At 37.2% G+C, this 26,902-nt stretch overlaps 3 protein-coding genes and 1 non-coding gene across 4 annotated transcripts; 2 read left to right on the top strand and 2 right to left on the bottom strand.

Annotated features, from left to right (window-relative positions):
* Window positions 1-15,697: 15,697 nt before the first annotated feature.
* Window positions 15,698-16,544, bottom strand: LOC120777705. The gene is made up of 2 exons (XM_040109184.1): window positions 16,219-16,544; window positions 15,698-15,975 (listed from the first exon to the last, which is right to left on the bottom strand). The coding sequence occupies exons 1-2, from the start codon at window positions 16,501-16,503 to the stop codon at window positions 15,874-15,876; spliced, it is 387 nt and encodes a 128-aa protein (XP_039965118.1). The 5' UTR covers window positions 16,504-16,544; the 3' UTR covers window positions 15,698-15,873.
* A 1,154-nt stretch (window positions 16,545-17,698) lies between these two features.
* Window positions 17,699-17,770, top strand: Trnap-cgg. The gene has a single exon. It is a non-coding gene; the product is annotated as a tRNA-Pro (tRNA).
* Window positions 17,771-19,327: 1,557 nt separating this feature from the next.
* Window positions 19,328-22,939, bottom strand: LOC120777711 (ubiquitin carboxyl-terminal hydrolase nonstop). Its single transcript, XM_040109189.1, has 5 exons — window positions 21,730-22,939; window positions 21,203-21,604; window positions 21,023-21,133; window positions 20,100-20,959; window positions 19,328-19,935 (listed from the first exon to the last, which is right to left on the bottom strand). Exons 1-5 carry the CDS (start codon window positions 21,847-21,849, stop codon window positions 19,893-19,895), a joined length of 1,536 nt encoding a protein of 511 aa, XP_039965123.1. The 5' UTR covers window positions 21,850-22,939; the 3' UTR covers window positions 19,328-19,892.
* Window positions 22,940-23,490: 551 nt separating this feature from the next.
* Window positions 23,491-26,488, top strand: LOC120778176 (protein aurora borealis). The gene is made up of 2 exons (XM_040109911.1): window positions 23,491-23,886; window positions 23,948-26,488. Exons 1-2 carry the CDS (start codon window positions 23,561-23,563, stop codon window positions 25,686-25,688), a joined length of 2,067 nt encoding a protein of 688 aa, XP_039965845.1. The 5' UTR covers window positions 23,491-23,560; the 3' UTR covers window positions 25,689-26,488.
* Window positions 26,489-26,902: the final 414 nt, after the last annotated feature.

Consider the following 26,902-nt stretch of genomic DNA (forward strand, 5'->3'; position numbering starts at 1 on the left):
TGTATGACGTTTTTATCTCGAAAAAAAAATTAACAACAAATTAGCTTGAAACTATGCGTTCCCATTGGAATAACAGCTACAGAAATGTAGAAAACGTTGCAGAAATGTTATGGTGAGTATACTTTATTACGAACACAAATATTTGAGTGTCACAAATATTTCAGTGAAGTTCGTGATGTCATCGAAAACTTACCTCATATGAATCGTTTATGAACATCTGTTAATAATCAAGAATTATGATCGAAAAAGTAAAGAAACAGTGCTTGAAAATTGTGCTTTTGGTATTAAAGAAATTTCATAGCAACTGAACTATTATTTTAGATCGACTCACCTCATTAGAGTTAATGTTTTGGGTATGAAGCTTGTTAATGCTAAGCGCCGTTACATTGATTGAGACTGACTTTTTGACCAAACACGAAACGAGAGTCAGCTCTTAACCACCATATTCGCCAGAACTGAGGAACCAGTGAGTTTTTTTTTTCGAAACTAAAAATTATTTTCAGATTTCATTTTTTCCATAAGGCTCCTAAAAACTCTGTTAAAACTAATAATAATAAGTAGTACAATAAAACAAATGTAACCTCGAACTAAAGTACACTGGTTGGCAACTCTACAAATCCATTTTCCACACATTTCAATATCGCAAATAGTCACTAAGATGCGAATATAATTCCATACGAATTATGAAGCCATTTTTAGCTGTCAGTGCTATAAGCTACCCGCAGGCTGGACCTCAACTGCTCTGCGAACCTTACCTAAAATATAACCGTATTACATTTTACTACCCAACCATATTATTTATGGCTGCCGAACTGAATATGAATGTCACATTGCAAGCGCATATTATATGGAGAATATATTGAGCGCTCAAGCGAAACAGCTCAATGGAATTGGTGGTATCCAAATTACCGCTACAAATTCACTTATTTGCCAAAAGCCGGGGCGTATGAGCAACATGAAATGTGAAAAATCACCAAACATTTGAAATTTGTGCGCTGCACCATTTTTCTCGCCTCCACAATGGCAATGCAATTCGATTTTACGTGTTATTTATGGTGCCGTCTAGAGTTTTATTCCGAATCTATGCGCTGGCGAATTGTTTTTTCACTTAGTCATAAAAATAGAAAGTGTATTAACCCTGGAACTAGAGAGAGTTTGGCGAATGTTGTGTGAAAGCAAGTGGCGACAAAACGTGTGGGTTATAAATAGTAACTGTCATATATGTGCTGGTGTTCTGTTTGCAACATTATGTGCTCTTGTATGTGTGTTGTTGTAATAAACATATGTACATTGCAGCTCCTCAAATAAATAAATAAACCCACATTGCTTTTAATATTTATGTTTTTCTCAAAGCACATTTATCAAATTCTCCGTAAAAATGGCAAAAGGAGCAGGCGCTGCAAATGACGTAACTGTTTCCACACTCGTCTGACAATTGTTTAGAATATTGCGCAAAGAAATATGTGCGATTCGGAGAGTAAGACAGCAAGGTTGGAGAAATATATTAATATATATTTTGTTCTTTTGTGTCTCATCCGAATTTGCATGACTGACTTGTGAGTTATTATTTCAAATAACGTAAAAATGGTGGATTTGTGAATTGAGTATCGAATTATATGAGCAGGCGGTCGGAGTAGGAAGTGGAATATTGCATGGAAAACATCCAAATGATAAAAACATTGTGTCTCCGGATTGACAATTAGTAGTCTGAACTGTTCAAAACCCTAAATTTTCAACTTGTTAAAATTACAAATACAAGTTATTCTGTGCTAAAATCACTGTAGAGAAAAGTAATATTTAGGCACATTTACTAGTAGACTCGAAAGCTTAAAGTTCAAATCCAATTTCTACAGACTATTTGAGTTTATAGTTTAACAACATTCGCTAGTGCAGAAAATATGGAAATAATATAAAATTAATTAGTATGACATATAGTATGTATATTACAGTGGCCTTTAATTTTTCACAGAGTACGCTCGATAGAACCCTATATGCGCTGTTGAGGAGGCTTATCCCACGGTAATTGGCGCAACTTGTGAGTTCCCCTTTTTGTGGATTGGACAGAGCACACTTAAATTCCAATCGTCGTGCATGCTTTCGTACGACCATATTCTACAAAAAAGCTGATGCATGCTCCTTATTAGTTGTTCGCCGTCGTATTTGAACAGCTCGGCCGGCAATCCATCGGCCCCCGGGTAATTGCGATTCGAATTTCTTCATATTCAGGCAGTGGAACGTCTGCTCCATCGTCATCAATGGTGGAATCGGATTCACCAACTCCTGTTGTTGTGCTTTGCTTTCACTGCCATTCAGCAATTTCAGTATGCTCTGGGCATCAGTCACTAGCGCAGCTCTTGGGGTTCTAAAAGAGTATGCTCCGGCCTTGAAACCTCCTCTTAGTCGCCGCAACGTTTCGTAGAATTTTCGAGCATTACCCCTGTCGGCTAGCTTCTCAAGCTCTTCGTACTCACTCATTTCGGGTTCTCTCTTTCTTTGTGTGCAAATACCTCTCGCTTCCCTCTTAAACGCTCGGTATCTATCCCATCCCGTACGTGTTGAGGTTGATTGTAACGTTGCGAGGTAGGCATTCCGTTATTTTGTCTCCACTGCGGCACAGTACTCCCCATCGTACCAGTTGTTCTTTTGCTTTTTCCGAAAACCAATGTTCTCTTTTTCAACTGCACGTTCGTAGCTTGAAATGCCGTCCCACAGTTCTCTTATACCGAGTTGCTGGCGAGTGCTCTCAGAGAGCAGGAATGCAAGTCGAGTAGAAAATCGTTCGACTGTCTGTTGCGACGCAAATTAGCGATATATTGGAAAACTTCGCTTTGAGGCGGATTGTGGCTAGACGGTCATCCACCGGGGTGAAAGCCACCACTAAGCAATGGAATCTCTCACCAACCACAAATAGAATTTACACTCCTTTTTACTCCACAGTAGTTAATGCCACAGGGATCTTCTCATCTAATCCTTGTTTAGTCCATAACACTTCCTGGAAGGCGGTGATATTATCCTTTACTCTTACGAAGACATGAACCAGCTGGGCAGCGACATCTTTCCAAGTGCATGCACTTTAAGTCGTAATTCTTAATTCGTTTGCAGAGGTCGTCATCGAAAGGGGGTCTCTCATCCGAGGCTGTTTTCTTCTTTTCATTGAAGGTGTTTTCTTACGTGGCGGGTTCCAAACCCAAACGGATGTTTCTTGGCTACCCAGATGATACTTGTTCTAAGGCCAGAAGTCGTAAGCTGCTTGAACCACATATAAAAAATCGTTTCTGGCCACTCCCAAGTGAATGGCGTTCAAAGAACTTTCCTCAATTCATAAACTTCTACAGACGGCTCCATCCTCCTCATACCAACCTAGAAAAAAATCATTTGGACAAAAGGATTTTAGCGTAAAGTTTAAATTAAAAATTCTTATTATTTTTTGCTCACAGTGGTATTACTCAATTAAAAAGGAAATTAAATTCAGAAATGAATTGATGAAAGTAGATCTCAGATTGTATATTGAACGTTAATACAATATTTTCTTCCTTTTCTGCCCAAGAAGCTCCTCATTTCATATACTCGTACAATATACATATCATTCGAAAGTAATTGATCAAAAACAAGATAAAGATCCTTTTACATCTAAAAAATGTACATGCAAAGGATATTAAAGCTTCGATGCAGCCGGAATTAATATTTTTTCTTATTTGATCTACGTTTTAATACTGCAAAGAATAAAAAAGAGAAACTATAACAAAAATTTATACTATCCCCCTTATCCCACAGAAATCTCAGTATAGAAATACATATACATATCTTGAAGTCTGAGTCTTTAGCTATCACACAACTCCATATCACGTCTGCTAGCAGCAGCTTGGCCTAAATAGCACCCATGTTAATATTAGAATATAAAATGCAACTTTATTGATACGAGTTAGAATTGTTCTAGACAACTTTGTAAACTAATTTTATTTACTCAGTTCAACTTGCTCGAATGCAAATATAAAAATTTTACTGCTAGTTCTTAAACTTCATAAAATTGAAATGCACCATCAAAATGAAAAACGTGCAGAGCTAAGCAAATGTTATTAAAATGCCTGCAACCAGCCATAAGGTCGCGCAGACTTGTCTGTCATTTGCTGCGCGCAGCGTGTGTAAAAGTACGCAAAGTGACGAGCAAGTTCGCCGAAAGTTGTAAATTAAAGCATACAAAATTATAGTTGGACGTGCAAACATCTTTTGGAAAGTGAATATCGATGTGGAAATATAAGAAAAATTGTTTGTACATATGTATTTTGTTGTAACACTATGAATTTATTGTGAGGTTGACAAGTTTTAAAAAACAGAAGTTTTATTTTTTACCATAATAATATTTATAAAAATATGCAAATAAAATAAATGTGTTGTCTTCAACTTTTATGTAATTTACTTAGCACTGGTACAACAATTCATTGCATATTTAAAACTTATTCAAACAGAGCCCATTTACATTCAAACTGTCGATCACACGCATTGTTCTCAAACTGCTTGTTCAGATTTTAACGATCACAGTAACGCCAAATAAATGAGAACAGCAAAGAAATAAGCAAAACATATTTAAAATAGTCGCCTAAAAGTATGCAATGCCAATTTCAACTGCTCTAAATAACATTAAAATTTAATTTTATTCTTTCGCAAAATATGAGCTGGACAAGCAACATGTGTGGAATCCTGTTCCTGTCACATGTCCGGGGCCATTTCCGCAGTTACAAATGTATTTACATGACATGAGTGCAGAATTTAAAGAAAATTGTTAATATTGCATTAAAGTAGTAGTAGTTCAGTTTTCACAATGAGTGGACGTGTTTATTTTTGATCCGTATTCCAAATTCTATTTTCTTTTAATGTCGTGTGTTTGCGGTATAAGAGTGAATCGTGCTCAGCCTAAGATTAGCTGCCAAAAATGCAACGAATTTCTACACCCGCCCTATGTCAATTTATCATAGGCTGGAATGGATTCAATTGTCTGCCTTTATTGAATCCCTCATTGAGGAAGATATTTAATCTTTCGTTCTTAAACATGCTAATGTTGCTAAACAACATCTTTTATGTTATAAACTAATTAAAAATAATACTAATATTAATGATCTTAAGTTTTTTACAAAGCTTTGTAAAGAAATTCAGATGCTAATTTGAAATAATAAATATAAAAATAAATATAATTCCTCTAATAAAAATCTCTACATACTCACCGGTGTCTAAGGTTTTAATAAAAAAAATCTGATTAGGCTTGGTTAAGTTATACAGGTCAGCTGTCACGCTATACAAAGACCTGCTTGTTCTTAGTAATGCCTGAAGGATATTCATTCTAATTTTAACTTAAATTTTGGGTATGTAAGACGTCAACGCCTTTGCGAACTTTAAGAGAGAATCAATGTCTAATTTCTATCCTTCATATATTCGCTTGAACTGGCAGATATTTCCCAGGTAGATCTAAGACGAGTTCTAGATGCGACGGGACAGTAGCATAGGAGGTATTCTCCCTCTTTTCTCGCTCTCTTGTCTACTAACCTCCACTTTCTGCATGCGTCGTCGTTATTAATCAACAATAATGCTCACATGGCTCGCATGTGATAAAACTAAATTGTGAGCTGTCGTTAGACCAACAACCAACCGGCCTGCTTAAGAGACTCAGTCAATAAGAAGCAAGCGTGTTTTTCTTCAGGGCTCTTGCACGCTCCTACATTTTGTTAACAACCGCTACCTACCTATAGAGGTACTGCGTTGTGTGTAGAGGTTAATATTCTTTAAGTTGTTTCCTGCGTTGTTAGCTATCTCAGGCGCTTCCGCATGAAAGATACTACAGTATTCCGGAAACTTAACGTATTATCCATGTTTTCTGATTAAATTTATATTAAAGGAATACGTGGTGCGAATATCATGAATTCCCAGAATCAGAATTGCCCAAAATGTAAATCTACAAATTTCTTAAAACAATAAATATAAACTAATTAAAGCTTGAAAGATAGAGAAAGAGACTTTTTGTAATAAATTGTCGAAGTTTTTTTGAGGGCATGTTTGGCAGAGGAAGAATAAACATCGGAAATGAAAACATTTCTAAGACCAACAAAACTTACTATGAGTTTCAATATCTCAATAATTTTTTTTTTAAATTACATGGCAGTATAATGGCATTCTTACCCTAGTGACTGATAGACTTTAACTCAGTGCAGGCTGACTGCAAAACCTATACGTTTGCTCAAAATAGTTTTATCTGAAGGTCCGCACTTCAGGAATTGCCAAATTATGCCAAAGGTCACCTGTCTTTGATTCCCCAAGCATTACCGAGTACCGAGTCGAAGAAACAACTGCTATAAATACCACGGGCTGGCATAATCAAGTTAAGATCCGCATTCCGCATGATCATTTTTATTGCTTACCATTTTTATTGTTTCCATATCTCATTTTTTGAACAAGAAAGAGTTCTGACTTATGCCAATATGCCTGAATAATATGATTTGCGAGGTAGTTGTAGTAACCATTTTGAGTAGACTTAATGCTTTTATATTTTACATGTGTCGGATAACAATGTGTCGCCATAAATAGGAGAAGCTTTGCTAATTAATTACCAAATTGTTGGCAGTCCTCTTCTTATATTCATTATTTTCTTCGCTCTCCTAAACACTTTATTTGCTAAATTGTATGCTCTCATCCAAACTCTGTAAATTTCGTGAAGTCTTCAACTCACTCTTGCAAGCTTAAATGCGAACCTCGTCACTGGCTGCCGCGTAATAAAGTCGGCAAGCGCGTAACCCCTTCGCATTGCAATAAACCGCAATAAAGTCAAGTAAAGAGCGCTGTTTGCTGAATCAAAATGTAAATAAACTTTGCAACATACCGCGCTGCCGCTGCCGTCATGGCAATGTCAACGAAAGCAACAATACTATCTGCCATTTGCCATTGTGTTGGCTGAATATGCGCCTGTCCGCCCAGGCAGCAGCGTTGGCGACACCGCCATTGTCTTTGCCAGTCAAGGCAACGGCTGCCTACGATTCCTTTCACAGCAACTACAATTGCATATTGCCTTTTTATCGTCCCGGCGCGGAGTATCAACAACAAGCTGCTGCAGCGCAGCATATATTGTATGCTTGTAGCTAGTGAGCGCGCGAAAACTTTTGCATTCCCAGTCGCCTTTAACGCGTCGTCAATGTGTCAACTTGGTGTTGTTGTTGCTGTTGCAAAAGTTCGCTGGGGAGTACGTTGTCTGTCGCTCATTATGCAAAAAAAAATTTTCAGTTCCATTTTAATGAGGATTCTTACTGCGTGGCGAAAACGCTATTGCTCGCCACACTTTACGAGCGTTCGTGAAACTGACTACGACTCTTATGCGCGCGCGTGCGCGAGAGTCTTTAACACGCCGCAATGGCTATAATGCGCTGCCATATAAGAATATACATACATATGGGTTAAAATGAAATTTAACATTTTTGATTGCAAACATTACTTGTATGCGTTCTTCACGCGCGTTGCGCTTGACGTATGAGTGACTTTAATGGCGCTTCCAGCAACCCACCACCACCTTCTGCCCGGCCAGCCATATGCATATGCGGCTTTAATGCACTTTTAATTATGCTATTTTCGTGGCGACCATTGGCGGTTTGGCGACACAGCCTTTTCATTATTACGCTGTGGCCAAGTCGTGTGGGCGTTATGAGAAAAATATTAATTGCAGCCATCGAGCCTTAAGCTGTTCTTTGTGGCCTCCGAGGTATTTGCGTCATGCTGTTGGTGGGCGAAATCATTAATATCATACATATGATTACAAATTGTCGATAATTTTGCGAAATTACATATTTCGCGGAAATTAATTATACACAATTTAAGGAATTGGTTGTGTAAGGCGGAAAATGTGAAAAATGCATGTGTTTTAACTTTACTGAGCTGTAGTTAATAGTAGTGGTGAAAGCTAATAGTAGTAAAGCTTCAAAAATTACGTAGTTTTTCTATATATGTACTTCTGTTGCATTAGCATCGTTAGGGTGATTAGGCAACCATTCTTTCATCTAGACTCTGATTTTAGTAGTAGTTTAGAAAAATATTTAAATTATATGTAACTAAATTGGTATACAGACATTCTTGCCGAAGGCTTCCACTCAGTGCATGGTTGCCTTGAAGTACACCTCTTCGAAAAAGTTTATCTTAAGGCACTCGGACTTAAAAATTGCCAAAAATCTTCACTTTCAAACAGTATAGAGTTACAGATCGATTAAAAACTGGCATAAGTCAGATATAATTGTCGAAAATCAGCAGTTTTCAATCCGCCAAGCATTAGAGAGTATCAAAACGATCAGCCAACTCGTATAAATTCCATAAAGTTACCAAAAGTTAGCACTAGAGAGTAAAAAATCGATCAAAAAACTGGTATAAATCACATATAATTGCTAAATATCATCTGTTTTTTAATCGCCAAACATTAGATAGTATCAAAGCGAACAAAAAACCTATACAAATTGCATAAAGTTACCAAAATTTGCATTAGAGAGTAACATTATAGAGTAAAAAGTCGATTAAACAACTGGTATAAATCAGATATAATTGTCAAAAATCAGCGACCCTCGATTCGTTAAGCATTGGAAGGTATCAAGACAACAAAGAACCCGTAAGCATTGCATAAAGTTACCAAAAATTAGCATTAGAGAGTAAGAAATCGATCAAACAACTGGCATAATTGCATAGAATTGCTAAAAATCAGCTCCCAAAATTTATAGATTAGCAAATTGCTTAAATCGAAACTGGTATAATTACAAAGAATTGTCAGAAATCAGCGGTTTCGGTTCTTCAAACATTAAAGAATAGTAACTCAATAAAAGCTCGTTTAAATTGGTTAGAATTTCCAAAGATTGGCTGTCTTAGATTCTTCAAAAGTTATGGAGTAACAAATCGAACAAAAAACTGTTATAAATCGCATATACAGGCAAAATCAAGTTGTAAATCGCTTTACCATTGTTATTGCTTCAACATGTAATTTTTTAATTGTAAGAGAGGGCCGTGGCTTATTCCTTGATATCAACAAATGATATAAAAAATAATTTACTAAGGCATTTAGTCAAGCAACTACTTACGAGTTGTGAAAAACATATTTTATCCATTTATATAACGCTATCGGTAAGAAGGTGCTTCTTACATTGTATACCCTTCTTGGTGATCTTCTTTTAAAGAAGAATCTTGTTCAGTTAGAAATTAAAATATGTCAGACAAAGCAGAATATGTTTCAGCCAGGGCAGAATCTTCATTAATTTTAGGTATTTTTATAAAACTCTTTCAAATCACTAACTTCTTATAATAAGTGATAATGAGGCCCCCATATCCGAATATAGAATTCTTTTCCAACCCAAAACAGCCCTAATTCAATTATTGCTTTACAGTTTTACACGCTTTCTACAGTAAATATCGATAAAATTTGTATTTGGTTTGCTTTCCTTATTTTTGCACATAACCTTTCAGGAAAACTCATCGCAAATCCACGAATACGAGTACTATGTAATACCAATTTGAGTGTCCTTCGGCCCTCGGTGTGAAATACACCTCGCACTCGGCTGCTGTCAGCCACCGCACACAGGCACTTTACTTTGTTGGTCGCACTTGAGTTTAGTACTTAAGAGTTTCCATTATGTCATTTATGGGTTTTTATATGCCACACACTTGCGCACACGCACCAATGTTAATGCACATTGCAACCGCAGTTGTTGTTGGCATTTTAAAATCCCTATAGCAACCCAATAGTGCTAAGATCTATTTGTATAACGGGTGATCCATTAGAGGTAATTTTTTCAATAGACGTCTTTTGAAAGATCACGTGTGAGTCGTGTCAGCTGTCATGTTATTTTTGTTCAGTTTGGCATTTCATCAAGGAAAGACTTACGCCTGAACAACGTTTACCAATCGTTCAATTTTATTACGAGAAATCCCGTTCTGCAAAGAATGTGTTTTGCGCGCTTCGCTCAACTTATGGTCAAAATAATCGGCATGCTGAGCGTACTGTTCGCAACACCATCACCCATCTTGAGAACCAGCAGTCATTATTGCATAACATTCGAACGAAAAGACCACGTTAAACACGCAATGAAGAAAATATAGCAACCGTAGCTGAGAGTGTACACGAAAACCGTGGAAAGTCGATTCGCCGCCGTTCGGAGCAACTCGGATTGATGTATAGAACGGCATGGATCTTACGACGAGATCTTTAATTGAAAGTGTACAAATACAAAGCTCTATGTTTGCAAGAATATCCGACGTTTTCGGGCCAAATTTTGTTCAGCCTTGAGACCCATTTCTGGCTCGATGGGTATGTAAACAAGCAAGATTACCACATTTAAGAGAAAGATAAACGTGAAGAGATTCAAGAGCTGCCGATTCATCCAGAAAACAAAGGTTTGGTGTGGTTTGTGGGCCGGTGGAATATCGGTCTGTATTTCTTCAAAAATGATGGCAGTGAGAACGTAACTTTCAATGCCGACCGTTATCGCGCCATGATAACCCACTATTTGATGCCCCATTAGACTTTTCTGTGGGAATATGTAAAGTCTATGCGGACAATCCCGCTTCGATTCAGGCCTTGTAGCAAAGCATCGCGCGTGTCATTCGTCAGTTGCCAGTCGATATGCTCGAACGAGTCATCGAAAATTGAACTCAACGAATAGACCAACTAAGACGTAGCCGCGGCCAACATTTGATTGAGGTAATCTTGAAAAAATAAATGCCAAGAAATGTTTTTTTCGAATGATGATAAACATTTTCTATTAAAATTGAAATTTCTGTGTTTATACTTTAAAAAAGTAGGGAACCTCGAAATGCATCACCCTATACATATACATATGTATATTCATATGTGTGGCGTTTGCATGTATGCTGTATCCAATAATCTTGTTGGAGACGTTCACGTGTGGCCGCAACAACCAAGGCAACGTCATACAAGTGTCAGCAGAGGTGTAGGGAGAAGTAAATTTTAGTGCAAATGTTGCCAAATGCTTGGGTCGGGTGTTAATAGTGTAAACAGCGTGAACACGTCTCAAATATTTACATACACATTAACATAACCACTGCGTATGTACATACATTATATATTTACATTTATATAACTACAGTGGGGTCTCTTAAATAGAAACATCTTTGTGAAGGTTTTTGTCGAAATATTTGAGTGAAGACCCAAACTTTCCTTTTCACGAAATTTGGCATGGATTATTGTCCAAGAGAACGCTACAATCTCGGATTATACTTTCCAGATCGGACTACTATAGCATATAGCTGTCTTACAACTAACCGTTCAAAATAAAATCCTATTATGGAAACATCCTTTTTGGCGAGAATTGGAGATCGCAAGCCCGGCCATGTGCTTCTCCACCTGGTCTTACCAACGGAGTGGAGGTCTTCCTCTTTCTCTGTTTCGCCCGGCGGGTACTGCGTCGAATACTTTCAGAGCTGAAGTGTTTTCGACCATTCGGACGACATGACCTAGCCAGCGTAGCCGCTGTCTTTTAATTCGCTGAACTCTGTCAATGTCGTCGTATATCTCATGCAGCTCATCGTTTCATCAAAAGCGATATTCGCCTTAGCCAATGAATAAAGTACCATAAATCTTCCACAGAATCTTTCTCTCGAAAACTTGTAAAGTCGAGTCATCAGATGTTGTCATCGTCCATACCTCTGCACCATATAACAGGACGGGAATAATGAATGACTTATAGAGTTTGATTTTTGTTCGTCGAGAGAGGACTTTACTTCTCAATTGCCTACTCAGTTCGAAGTAGCACCTGGTGGCAGGAGTTATTCTGATTAGACGAAATTATCAACAACTTCGAAGTTATGATTATCAACAGTGACGTGGTTGCCTAGTCGTGTACATGTGGATGGTGTTCAGCAGACCTCTAGAAATATTCTGTCATCATTTCCAATACGGTGCTGTTACACCTCCATCAACGTCCACCCACAGAATGACAGAATACCTAAGGACACACTAAGCTTTTAGGCTTTTTATTCAATGTATAAATTTTTTTCGACCTCACTGTAATTATCGATGAACATAAACCCACCAATGCCGTTAACCCTGTGCTGATGATGATTTATTACATCGCACTATCCATGGAAGTCTCACCAGCTCTAAGGAGGAACTTGCGTACGAGTATATATGTTTGCATCGTAACGCTTTAAACAGTTCTATATCGACATAATTTCGTACATACAGACATTAAGTGGCATTTCCAACACTTACGCACGATTTGTTGATCTGTAAGCCTCAGCTGCACGGTGGGCGTATAGCGGTGCCTTTGTGCGGTTAAGATACTGAGTGGTTGTGTGGCTGCCTGGTTAGCAGGTTAGTGGCAATATGTCTGTTGTGCGCTGTAATTCGATGCTCGCAGAAGCTCATCGTTCTTTTTCTGAATTTATTTTATTTCAGCTCCTCCTTCTCCTCATATTTACGGCATGCCATTCATTGTTGAGCATCAACACATGCTTACAATTGTATACATTTTTCTTTTGTGTCATTTACGTTGAATTGCGCTCTGCCGCCGCCAACTCTTTCTTGACGTAAATTTCGTAGATTGATTGAATAGCGCCGCTGAGAAGTGATTGAAGGTTATAATGGTGTGGCAAGCTGGTTGAGGAATTGAATCTTGGCACTCAAATAGGAAGTGTATGTGTAGACAAATGTTATGTGTTAGATGTACTCAAATGTAGGAAAATATGTGTTAAGCATGTCTGGCGAAAAATAGAAAATAACAAAATTAGTTGTATCCTTTTATAAAGTAAGCGATTCCTTGCATTTCTCAGATATTTTGCTTGCTCTAACAAATTATATACATATGTAAGCTATTGTTGTTGTTGCCTGGCAAATGGCATTGAACTTTTTTGTTGGCAATAAGAAAAATTGGTAACTTAAGTGACTATAAATATGGAATTGGGAGCATATAGTGATTTATATGCACTGAGGAGCTGAAATAGTACACACATACATATGTATAATAGTTGACGGGATACAATATTTACAATATATGTATGTGTACCGATAGATATAAAAATACTAAGGCCGATAAATAAAAACTCTACTTTAGGATCTTTGGAAAAAATTTAAAATTTATTTCGGTTGATTAAAAAATTAAATTGATTTAAACGAAATTACAAAAACAAAAAAATCGATTTCACCGAAGCTATAATACCCTTCACAAATACACAAAGTTTCCGTAAAAGAACTGAGTTTGTATGGCTGCTATATGCTATAGTGGTCCGATTAGAACAACTTTTTACATAGCTTATACCGTTGCTTTGGATAATAATTAACGCCAAACCTCGTCAAATAAAAGTCTTCCAAGCAAAGACATAATTTTTTGTTGTCGTTTTAATGGTTATTTTTAATCCGAGCTTGTGGTTGGTTGTCATCGAAGTCTTCTAACGGTAGACTCAGTTAACATGCTGTTTCGACGTGGGGGAGTGTGGTGTTAGATGAGTGCGGTTCGTTGGGCATGCAAAGGGGTGATTAGAGACATGTGAGGATATGTCGGGGTCGATTCTGGATAAGTAGGAATTAAACCTGCTACAGTATCCCGAACGAAGTTTGCGCAAGAGTCACTCCAAATTCTAGCGGCAACTCGAGTTCGTCGTCTGCAATGAGTGGTAGTTTGACTCCAAGTATGCCATTCCACTATGAATGGCGGTCAGTGCGTACCGGAAGTGAGTTGCGTCCAAAGTCTGGTCGGCGTACTGTTCAATGCCGTCGACGTTACCAAAGAAGGACCTATTGATGTTCCTAAGATGAAGCTTCGCTTTGCGAAAATATTACAGCTGAAACTGCTTGAAAAGAAAGTCGATATGTTCCTGAACCGGATTATATGGGCCTCGCTGTTTAAGTGTTCGACCGGAGACATCAAGAAGCATCCCGTGATAGTCCTGATTGTAGTGTCCTAACACGTCTGAAGCTTCTCCGTTGCATTCCAGGCGACCATACCGATGCGGTGTAGTTTAAGTCCGGCCCCCGATTGCCTTGTATGCTGCCAACAATGTTCCCTTGTCTTTTTCCCATGAGCTGCTGGCTAGCGACTTGAGGATTTTGTTGCGGTTCTGTACTTTAGAAGTTTTAGGGGACGTATTAGGTGCGAAGGAGCAAAGATTGCCGAATGAACGCCATAAACTGTAGCTGTGTTTAGTGGGGGAGACTTTATGAGCAAGAAGTGACAAAGGTTGGAAATATAGCCGTTTACTGCACAACTCAGAAGATCTGAGCCGTTTAAATTAATTTGGTTTCTTAGACCGCAGCTATTGATAAGCGTTCCCGGCTCATGAATGCATGTTGCAGTTAAATTGGTGTATTCTGGTTTATCACGGGTATCTTTAGGTGATCCTGGGAGTGAGGGAGTGATCCTGTAGGTGGTGGATGTAGTACCTGTTAAACCCCCGGGTGTTGCGTGGGAGACTCATGCAGCACGGGATAACATACGACACACTCTACTCCCGTATGCTGCGCAGGAACATGTGGAAAAGTGACACCAGCCAGTACAAGAAGTGCACCTGACTGTTGTAACGCACAAACGAATGTAACGAACATGGAACAGACTGTGCGAGCAAAAGGATTTAATAAAGAAGTCTCGCATGAAGATTGGAGCGGATGAAGGTTGGAGAAGATGCTGCCTCTTTGAGCACTTGGCGACCGTAGAGATCCTTTGTTAGTCACTCAACTGGAGTGGCGACGCAGTGCTCGAGCTGGGTGTAGTTTTGCACACCGGTAAAGGCTAGTGTCGCAGTAGTGCGTTGGCAGCATGAGGTCACATAACTTGTAGTCCACTCCTTGTGTGCCTGATCAGGTCTTAGGATGACTCCATCCATTGCATTTATTACATCTGTTAATAAAATTAAAATTTAGAAAAAGGGGTAGAATGTTGCATTGTATTTTGGAAAAAAGGAGAATGATCTTAAATCTACACAAAAAAGCCAAACATTCAACTTAGATTGCCAAAATTATGAATTATTCCAGGAAAATCGTACATAATTAATTTACTGGAACAAAGCTGCTACGCGTGAAACAACGGAACTTGCTGATATAACCATAATTAGAAAAAGCAAGGCGGATCGTTTTAAATCTTCATGAGATATTATGGCTGAAATAAATGAGAAATTTGGGTTGAGTATTTGGGTGGGAACCCTTTGCGTTCGAATCGATGCCCGTGAATTTGCATCTTTATACATTAAAATAATCCTAAATATGATGATATTAAAGAATTGACTCAATGCAGAAAATATTAACGTTCTGAACTAGTCAGCGCGATGTAAACACAATTATGTAAAAACTTATGGAGCAATGTTATGATGCAGATTGCTAATAAAAAATTTAAAGATGCTGAAGAACTCAGAACTGGGACCGAGGAGGCATGGTAGATACGCAATTCCACACAGTAGGTGCCAGAAGTTAGTGGAGTGTTTGCCCCGACTATGTGAAGCAATTTTGATAAATTCTGGACCCACCACAAAGTATTAACGTTTTTAGTACTTAAAAACAATAACAGTTAAACATGTTTAATACAATTTCTTAATTTCCTATGAAGAACAGATTTCATTTAATAGCAAAGGAATAACATTTTAAAGTTTTTTATCCATTCTTAGTACTTCATTTAATTAACTTAAAAAAACTTAATTCCTATGGAGAACAGATTTCATTTAATAGCAAATGAATAACATTTTAAAGTTGTTCATCCATTCTTAGTACTTCATTTAATTAACTTAAAACAACTTAAAATCCATTGTGTTTCAATAATATGATTATATACTAAAAGAAATATAGTTCAACTATACGAGTATTGAAGGTTGACTAAGAAAAGCATTTTGAATACATCCACCAATCCGAATCAAGTTTCAGGGTCCTCAAGTCTTGAAATAACGTTCATATTCCATATTAACCATGTGAAGATGTTCCGAAGGGCCAGAACAATAAGGGCAGCAGGTGAAATCCATTAGATATGAAACCTACGTGAAGGGAAAAGAAGAATTACTAGACTATATGTATAAGCAATGAGTGCAGATAAAAGGAAACATTTAACTTTATATATACACATATACGGTTCCTACATTCGGTCGTAGCGACTATAATCAATTAAAATCCTAAAAATTAGTCTCGTTATGATTTATGCTGCAACAATTACAGCATCACACGTTTTAATAAGCAATAGTATAAATATTCACAAAATTAGAAAAGTTAACTCCACTTACATTTGGATGAATGCTACACATTTCGGCAATGCGTCCAAAACTAAACATTTTGCAAAAAATGCAAACAAAAGTTTTAGCCTCACGATGGCAAACACAGCCATCTGGAATTAGCTGCTCCAACTCTGGCGTTTGTTTTTGGGAAACATTGTCCTTCCGAAGCGGTGTATTTTCAATTTTACTCTGTGAACTGCTTTGAAGAATAACTTCCGCAGCAGATGTGTTGTGTTTTCGGACGAGCTCTAAACGATCATTTAGAGAATTCTTTTTCTTATGTCTTGGCGCCATTTTTTCATAAAATAAATCCTAAAATTTTAACAAAAGAACGATATGCTACCACGCAGTTGTTTGTTTTTTTTTTTTATTTTTAGAAAATGGAAGAACTAACGGTAGATAATGGAATAGAAATTTAGCAAAATGATTCTATTACAATTTTAATCACTTTGAATAAATGTATTCACAATATAATAAATTAAATGAATGAAAATAAAAAATATTAACTAGTAATTCTCAAATCCTCTACAAATTGTGTGATTTACTGTTGAAAGTTCAAGCCGATTTTGTAACTCGCCGTCAACATACATACATATATGCAGAAACAGTTGAAATTTATTTTAGGCCCTATTTCAGCAGTTAATTTTTATTTTATTAATATTTTTACTATAGATGTGATGCTGATCTAAATATTTTTTTTTATTATTCTTATAAAAAAATCAAGCAGTCTTTTGGTTAGGTTTAAAAAAACAATTAAATGGTTAGGCAATCAGTGGGTTTCGAACATTCGACATCGAATTACAGTACCCACAAACACACTCGGCTGTCAGTAGAAAACTCCGTATATGTAAATTGAGGCATACTTGCATAAACAAGCTCTAAAAAGCATCTCTAGTTGCAATAAATATGAAAATGTAAATAAACAAAAATCAAAAATAAAGTCAACTATGGCTGCCCCAAGCTAAGTATAATACCCTTCATAGCTGTATTTTTTCGAAACAATTGTTAAGGTAGGCTATCATCGGCAGCCCTTATTGTAGGGGCAGAAAACAGGATTCAAATGTTATTGCCGAGTCGAATTAAACTCTATTTTTCTTTTTGATCGAAACAGAGTTAGATTGCCGAAATAACTGCCGTACAAAACTCCGATTTCAGTAAATTTTGGTAACGTAGAACCCGCTGTTGCGTTAAATTACAACTTGTTGGAGATAGAAACTCTGGATCATTCACGTTACGTCTATCCAACTATTTGCCTTAGTCTGATATGATACTCAGTAACAATTAGAGAAAATTAAAATTATTATGTTCAACAAATAATTTATTGCGATTATTAAACTACTATTTAAGTTTTCGTGCCTAAAAATACAGCACTGCATATTTGAAAGTCACCATCAAAGTTGATACACCAAAAAACCAGCGTGGTGAGTATACAAAAAACAACCACTAGCACGCTGTGTACTTATTGGTTATTAGCGCGCAGTGAAAGTATGGCTCGTTGGTCTAGAGGTATGATTCTCGCTTCGGGTGCGAGAGGTCCCGGGTTCAATTCCCGGACGAGCCCGTTGACGTTGTGCACCGAAATCCCAAAGGTGCGCAAGCGTGTTCAATCTTTTATTTTTTTTAAACTAACATTTTTTAAATACTTTCTTGGGAAGCAAACTTGCTTGCTGCTGAAGGAAGAAACTGTCTATTTTTCGATTTTAATTTTTAGGTGATTACATAAATACTATGAGTTTTTAGTATATATAGTTTTTTTTGTATAAACATGAGTACAAATTATCATAAGAAAATCAAAAGGCAAATAAAAACGGAAACTATACGAAAGACTATATGTTGATGACTAATATACTCCAACCGCAGTACTTCTGTTGGCGTTATCGAACCCTTGTATTAACTGCATGCCAATGTGTACTGCTATTTTTAAACGGCGATATGAAATTGTTTACGAAAATAATAAATAAAATAAGTATGTGCAAAATGCATGTACTTTTCTTGGAATATTTGTGCTTGTAAAGGCCGATTATGACAAAAGTACTCGTGTTTGAATAATTTGCTGATTACCGAATGCATATTTCTTGTGTAAATCGGCATTATATGGAAAAATGTGTGTTTTTTAGAGTTCATTGATAATACTGAAAATGCCTTTTTATTTACTTAAATAAAGAGCTAAGAGCGATTGACATTGAAAATTGACTTCCATTTATTAAAGCACCTTATCGTCAGCATGTGTGCGGCCGTTGGACTCTGACGTGTTCAGACTATTTAGGCGTTTGCGAGCACCTCGCGGCGTGAAGGGCGTAACACAGCGTAATTAACTGTTTAGTTGTGCACAAGCCAGCTAAATAAGTGAAAAAAATTGAATTTTTGACCAACAAACACAAATGCGAAAAAGCGAAAGGCAACCACGTAAATAAAAAAAACCAATGGAAAAAAAATGAAGGCGTGAAAATAGCAGCAAATAACATAATTCGAATAACTAATTGTGGAAAATAGAAACTGAACCCACTGGCAAAAATAGACTACAAAAAAAAAGAGTAAATAAATAAAAAAAATAAAATAAATAAAAAAAAAAAATAAAATAAAAAAAAATTAAATAAAAAAAAAATAAAATAAAAAATAAAAAAATAAAAATAAAATAAAAAAATAAAATAAAATAAAATAAAATAAAATAAAAAAAATAAAATATAATAAAATAAAATACATTAAAATAAAAAAAAATAAAATTAAAAATAGATAAAAAATAAAGAAATGATAGATTAGAACAAAACCTAAAAACATGCAATAAAAAAATTAAGTAAAAATTACTAGAGATAAATGTAAAATAGATTTCGAAAAAATTTTATATAAAAAATAAAATATAAATTACAAGAAAAAAATTTTAATAAAAAAAATTAAAAATAGGAAAGAAAAACAATAAAAAATATATTAGTAAATACAAATAAAATATAAAAAAACCAAAACAGATTAGTAGAAACACAATAAAAAATACACAAACAGTTGTGGAACTAAGAGAGAAAATAAGATAGCCGTCAAAGCGGCCAACGCCAACAATACTATTTTGCTTTTGTTTTCTTTCATTTTTATGTTCTTTTTTTAGAATAAATAAAAATTATTAATATATATTGAATAAACTATTTTTGTTGTTGTTTTGTTAAATCATTTAGCATTAAGAGTTTTGTTTTCACTGTTGCTTTCATCGTTATTACTAGCGTTTCGGCAATAAGAGCAAATTTATGAATGCTATAGGCCGCTATGCTCGCTGGCGTCTGCACTCACGCCACTACGACTTTGTGCATCCACACAATAACGCGTTAGCACGAACACATGATCCCGACAGCTAAAGTTGCACAAATTCATTGGCATCCACTGTTTCTTCTCACTTGGCTGCTATTTTTGTTGCTTCTTTTTGCTGCTTCAACGCACATAAGCTTTGCAATACTTATTCTATTTTTTTTTTGTTTTATCTTGCTGATCTGCTTCCTCCACGCTGTTCACATACAGCGTTTGTTTACGGCATTATTAATAATAGCTTAAGTATTTGTTTGTTTGTTTTTGTTGTAATTGTAAATGTAGTTTGCTGTGGTACGTTTTTGTATTTGTAATCTTGTTGTCATTATGTAGTACTAAGAGTAGTAGTTTGTTGTTGTATTTTATAATTATAATTATTATTACGTTTAACCAGTCTATTCATATTCCAAAATGTTCTTGTGGTAAAATAGTAAATAGCTGAAATAAAGAGAAAAGGAACGTATACAAGAAATTGCAAAATAAGATATATAAATTTAAGTTTGAATATTCGCTGCACTGAAGCAACTACATTCTGCATTAAAATAGTATAAATCAAAAATTAAATTCCAAAAACTAGACATTCAACATTTATGCATACGTACCCTTCACTGTCCAACACTTGCTTCAATGTCGCCGTTGTGATAATATGATCATCACACTTAACCCAAGTATCTTTATGATGACGCACATAGGCTATATAGTGGCCAGAATCGATGGTGCCTACGTGATTGACCACAGCATATAGTGAGTAACGAAAATCACCGTATGCATTATTCTTCTCCGACATAAACGGCGTCATATCTAGCTCAACGGGGAATGAAATGAACGTGGAGACCTTCTTGCCGATCAATGTGGATACATGCTCGAACCGTTTCAAATGAAAACTCGCCACGCTAGGCAGTGTGCGTAGGCTAAACTGCTTTGTCGATTCTTGATACGATTTGCAGGTGGAACATTTTATTTTACCATATTCACCGAGATGTTCGGCGCGTGTATAACGCTCCAAACAATCGATTAGCGTCTTTGGCGTGCTACCACCATGCGCCGTCTCTCCCAAATCCAATGATATATCCCAAAACGGATCAATGGTGGTCGAAACACCTTTACACTCCTGACAAACGACATCACTCTGTAACATGCCGGTAAAAATTTGATCTATAATGCAGTTACATTGTGTGGGGCAGTTGCTATTCACATTCGTATTCGCATTCGTGTTGTGACCACCACTACCGGAGCCACCGCCGGTACCGCTGCCACTCGATGATGTGGCATTATTCAATTTGTTGGCACTCTCTACCTCTGTTTTAGCTTTAATGCAGTGACGATGCAGCACGTCCAGCGTGGCTATAAAAAATTCATGTGCATCTTGTTGTTCATACCCGGCCAAATGTTTTGCATGATTCCAGATCAAATGCAATAGCCGATGCAATGATAATGGTGAGCGAGAGCCACTGTAGAATTCCTAATTAAAAACAACAAGTAAAATGGAAAGCACTTAAATGCATAATGATTTTCTTGCACAAACCTGAAATAAACGCGAAACCTCACATACAAGACACTTCAATGATGACTTGGCATTGCACTCGTGTCGCTCCGATAAGAAATAATCAGATAGCAGTGGCGTATGTATTAATGCCTAAATAAAGCAAAAATAAAAGAGTAATAAGTCACTTGCAGCCATTATTTATGCATATACACCGCTTACCTGCACTATGCAATTCATGAAACACGTGGAGCCGAGATTAATTAAGCCGCGTAAGCCTATTGTCTCATTGGCACGTATACGCCGCCGGCGCGGGTTGGCTAATAGTAAATTTGTCTCTTTTGGCGTTGGTATCCATGGCTGCCAGCTAAGACTTTTACTCAGATCTTTCGCTTCCAAACGCCGGTTAACACCTGCTATCTCCCGACAACGCGTATCATAGATGAAATCACGACAAGAGTTGCAATACAGTGTGCCATGTGATAGCTCTAAAGCGATTGAATGCTTTTTCGCACGCAAGTGTGTAGCTATGTGTGCGCCACGGCAGCCAAAGTAGATGCAATGGAGGCAAGCATACACTTGTAAACCGTAACTGCCACACTCAAAGCAACAGCAGGAAAGCGCCTATGACAAATTAAAAATATATTTATATATATTTCATTTATTTTCAAATTTTTGTCACATACATTTTAAAAAATTATCAACATTAACTTCACACACACAATTGCTTATTATTTATTTTAACACACCTTTTTCTCGCGAGCATCCTTATTCACACACGCCGAAAAGTATGCATCAATAATGCGAAACGTATCTAAGCTTTGCTCCTTCACGTACGCCTGGAAATGCTTACAGCCCGTCTCACCCATAGTAGTCGTCAACTCGCAGCTTTCGCCAACAGCGTCCGCAGCTGCTGGAGCAGCTTGCGTGCGTCGTACACCACTACTACCTGCTGCTCCACCAGTTCTACCTGTCGTCGTCTCCTCTTGCAGCTGCTGTTGGCTGCGTGTCCTGCGTAGTGGTGGCGTTGCGGTCAGCTGCTTTTCTTCTGTGTCCGCGCCTGCGCTGACGCTAGCTCTGCTGCTGCTACTACTACTATTACTATTGTTTCCGCTACCACCGCTTATGCTACCGGCTCCGATTTCAGCTGATGCTGTTACCTTCTTAGCCGCACCACCCGATTTTCCCCTTGAGACTGTTCGCCCAGTCTTCTTCGTTGTCGTTGTCTTTGCAGCACCTTGTGGTGCGCTTTTTCTTTTTTTTCGTTTACCCCGTCCTGCTCCTTGGCTATGTTGCTTTTCGGTGCACCGTACGTCGGCACCAATATCACTAACACTAGCACAATTACTTGCACTGCCAACAACACCAACAACGACTGCTTGCGAATCAACAGCACACCGGCCGTCGCTACGATTATCCACACACTTTACGCCACTATTGTCAGCAGACTCTGTTCCTTCTGCTTTTATTAATTTCTTCCTGGATTTTAGAGCTTTTTTACCTTTACGCTGTTTTCGCACAATTTTGTCGCCTTTTCTGCCTGGAACTGGAGCTAATCTCCAAAGTAAATCGATAACTTTGCCGATACGACCTTCTCTTACACAGTGCACAGATTTTCAGCAATTTTATCCAACTTCAATTCACTGCCCTCTGGCGACGCACCGATTCTCCGTTTTGCCGTTCTCAGTTTTTTTGCTTTTGTGACCGATTCGTTATTCGATTTTTTCGCCGTTCTGTCCGCATCCGTGCGGCGTACCTTTTCGTTTTCGTTGCCCGTTGACTGGCTTCTCTGCTAACGCAAATGTTTTGTTGTAGTTAACAGATTTCGCTTTTGTGGTTGATTCAGAGAACTTAAGTTCTCTGGTTGATTTCCATCGGCCGCTGCCTTCTATGTGCGTCGTTCCAGTGACTGAAGCGGCCGATTCTGACAGTGAACCTAGCTGAGAAAGTGCGAGTAAGAAGAAAATAAACGAACTGGCGTTATGGAAAGAAAAGGAAAACCGACTGTTACAAACTCGCAGGTGAACGAAAAATAACAGCCGGTAAAATGACAATAAACTTGGTAGCACTGTTGATATGGAAATTTAGCAGAGGGTGTTCTTAGTTTTCACACATTAAAAACAAAAAAATAATTTGATGATGATGTTTTTTTGTTTAGTTTCTCAAGTTTAAAAAAGTAATTAAACCAAAAAATATTTTGTTTCAGCTTTAAATTATTTTTTACACCTCTATATTTTGGTTTTAGGCGGTTGCATATTTGATTTAGCTTTTTATTATAAAATGCAGCAAAACTTGTGAAACAATGAAACAAAGGAAAAAACGTTATGGTACATGAGTGAAGACGTAAAGGAAAAATATATGTGTATTGAAGTTTTAAAAATTTCAAAATTTTATTATTTTTAATTAATCACATATATTCTTAAAGTCAATTGCAACACTGCGCTAAATTTCCCATATCCAATCACGGCAAACGGTTGTTAGGGTAATTTTGATTCTGCTAGTTTTCGAATTTTGGACGGGCAGCGGGCGTATATCCGCGAAATAATAAACTTCTATATTTTAATTGTGCTTTTGGTTAATATGGAATATGAAAAGGCTGCAACACCTTTGAAGCTATTTTCAGCGGTGCATATGAGTGGTAAAGTGACACATAAAGTGGGTAACGAAAATTTAGAATTGATAACTACACCGGGCAATGGGAGATGTCATAAAAAATTGCATCCACGTACACCAAGTAAGCAGATAAGTTGTAGTATATCAACTATAAGCAGTATTTGCAGTAATTCGTCAAAGCAAATAACTTGTTCCACGCTCATGAGTACGCCACCAGCTAAACGATTTCAACGCATACGGAATCCTTTCGAACCAGTCTTAGCGGAGCGCTTGCATTTACCACTAATTGCCAGGTTTGTGTAATAAATAGCTTTTCTAATTCAGTTCAATTAAATAAAAATAATGCTTGTGTAGCCCTTCGCTGTTTCAGCGACCTACGACACCACAACTGTCGTCAACACAATTCGAATGGAATATTGATGAAGTGTCTTCACTAAAACCAGCGCATGTCGAGCCGCACGAAACACAATTTCACGACTCGCCCGACCCCGATTATGAAGCCAAAGCTCAATCGGCTATAAGTTCATATTTCAAGGACCATCAAATTGTGCCAAGTCCAGTAGATTGCCCTTTACGCAGTCATCGCATTATACTTTCCGAATTGAATGCTAATACACCTATTACAAAACCAGGACGACGTATACGTGATTGTGGCACACAGACAGAATTATCATTGCCGGTAATATTACCCCGCGCTGTAGAAGAAGCGCTAATGCCATATTTTCAACCACATCTAGCAGTTGCGGATCGGCCCAACTGTGACACCGATTCGCAAATACGGTTTAGTAACGATTCAAACGCATCTACTTATAGTGATGCTAAAGATATTTCATTGCGTCGTAAACTTTTCGATATGAATAATATTGTAGTGCTCGAAGAGGGTAGAACATCGACAACTGAATCCAAAACTAAAACTACATATTCCAACTCCAGTCCCTCATCCGTTTGTGAGAATACCCGAGGTGGTCATTTCGCTATAGTTGGCACGCTTTCAGATTCTATGGACAAGAGTTCATTCGGCTCGCTTTCTCCAATTTCAGCATCTGATGGTCTATCTAACTCACCACATTCGCCGCACAAAAGTCATACTGGCTTTAAATCACGCATACAAACCTTTCTACAAGAACTTGATGATGTAGAGCAGTTGTCACCAATACATGCACCGGTACGACAAACGAGTCGACGGTGTCATGATAAACGTGAGGCTACAAGCAAATCACTGCAAGATTCCAAAAATAGTTATCGTTGCAATGTTCTGAACCAGAGTGAAGCAACCATAAACGAAGATCTCTCTTTAGCTTGTATTGATGCTGGGAACACCAATGGTGAAAAATTTACGCCAGATCGCAGTTCTTCACCACTACGTTTGGCCTATTGCTCTACTGAATCAGAATCGGCAATCGGCCATCATTCCATTGATAGCAGTTTCAATATGAAAATCAGTCGTTTAGCCGTGAATAGTGCGAAGTGCATAAAACCAATAACAATAACAAGCCGTGATACTAAGACACAAGAGCATGATATATTCGCTCATGACGAAACGCAAGACTTACTTGATGACGATGAAATGCAAGTCTCGCAGTTGTCCGCACAAAATTTCAATTGCAGTTCGAGCTCCGCGGATACGCCGCGTAGTAAAAGACGTTCAGCAAGTCGCAAAAATCTATCACAATCCTTTTCGCTAAATTGGTTAGATGACGAAGAAGAGCAAGCAGATGACGAAAAGCAAAAAGCAGATAAACAAAATCTACTAAAATCGCCAATAGATTTGCCGCGCATTGATATAAATATAGTGGATGAACTGATTGTTAAAGAACATGCATTACAGCAGCAGCAACAGTTGCAAAAAGTCAACGAGCAGTGTAGTAGTGCTGATAAGCAAGCTCCCGTTGATGCGGCTGAAACGCGCGCCGTATTCTATCGTGTTGATAGTGGCTTTAATGAGATGCCGGCCAGTGGTTGCTCTTCCACTTGCTCCATGGGCGCAAGCCAGAAGAGTGATGGCGGGTTATCGCCAACGACACAACTTGACGTAAGCATGGTTTGTTGTTCAACACCATCAAAGTGCTCGAACACCAACAGCGTTGCAACTTGACGACAGATAATTGCAATATTTAAGTTGCCAAACATATTTCATAAAAAGCTTCTATATCACGGTTGTCATTTGCCTTTTTGCATTAGCTGAAATTCTCCCAGCAAAATACTTATTTAATACTTTATATTTGTATAATTCATAGTTATATGCGCGCAATTATTGTTTCGTATGCAATATTCAAAGCCAAGTTTTGTAGTAATTGTAATAATAGCATGTTAGAAAATTGAATAATTTTAAGACTGCCATGATTTTTAGAATAAACAATTTTATATATATGAGACTGCCGTGCAGCAATAAGCAACCCACCTAAGTAGCGCCATCGCTTTGAAAGTTTGTGCAGCAAATAAAAAGTGGAGCGCCTACTAAAACTCACTTTGCTAGCTGTGTAGTTTTTAATTAGCCTATTTCATTTACCATGTCGTTTACAACAAATATATAATACATACATTGCATAAATATATAGATTTTCGAAGAAATTTTATTCATCATCCAGTTAAAATAGTCATTATTCCACATACTTTCTATTATTTTATTTTTACTTGTACTTTCTATTAGCGCTTATTTTATTTATTTAACATTTCATTGTAATTATTTCCAACTTGTCATTATTTTATATATCTGCGTTATGGATGTATTTGGACCCACATAGTTTAATTTCTACTTAACATAATTTAATTTTAAATTTCATTTGTTACATGTTATATTTTATAGCTTTTACTCAATCATCGTTTATTTTGAATATTGTGTCACTCGGCGCGTGTAATATTAGTCAATTAATAAATGCAAAAAGCAGTAGGAAATTGTTTGTTTATAAATGTTACAGGCGGTCTATTACGTTGGGTATAGCCAAGTGGCTAAGTTTAAATGCATATTGGTTCAGTTCAAAAACATTGAAGTAGACAATATTATCTACCACTGTTGTGTTATTTTAGGTTATGTTTTAATTCAGCCCCATAAAAGACTTAAACAACGAACGCGTTATCGACCACTAGCATTTTTTGTCAATCAGACTTCAACAAATCTCAAGAATAAATTTCCGACCGTGGTATTTTAGGTGTCTTGATTACGAATTTGAGTTCAAAAATGTTACGTTCAGCTATTTTTGTCATTTTAGTAAATGATGGTGGTTTGATCTTGGCTACAACACAGACATTCTAAGTGTTCGGAAATTTCTACAATTATTTTCGGTTTTAGCTACCGAAAATAAGACAGAA

Source organism: Bactrocera tryoni, chromosome 5, assembly GCF_016617805.1.
Source record: "Bactrocera tryoni isolate S06 chromosome 5, CSIRO_BtryS06_freeze2, whole genome shotgun sequence".
NCBI classification, from domain to species: domain Eukaryota; kingdom Metazoa; phylum Arthropoda; class Insecta; order Diptera; family Tephritidae; genus Bactrocera; species Bactrocera tryoni.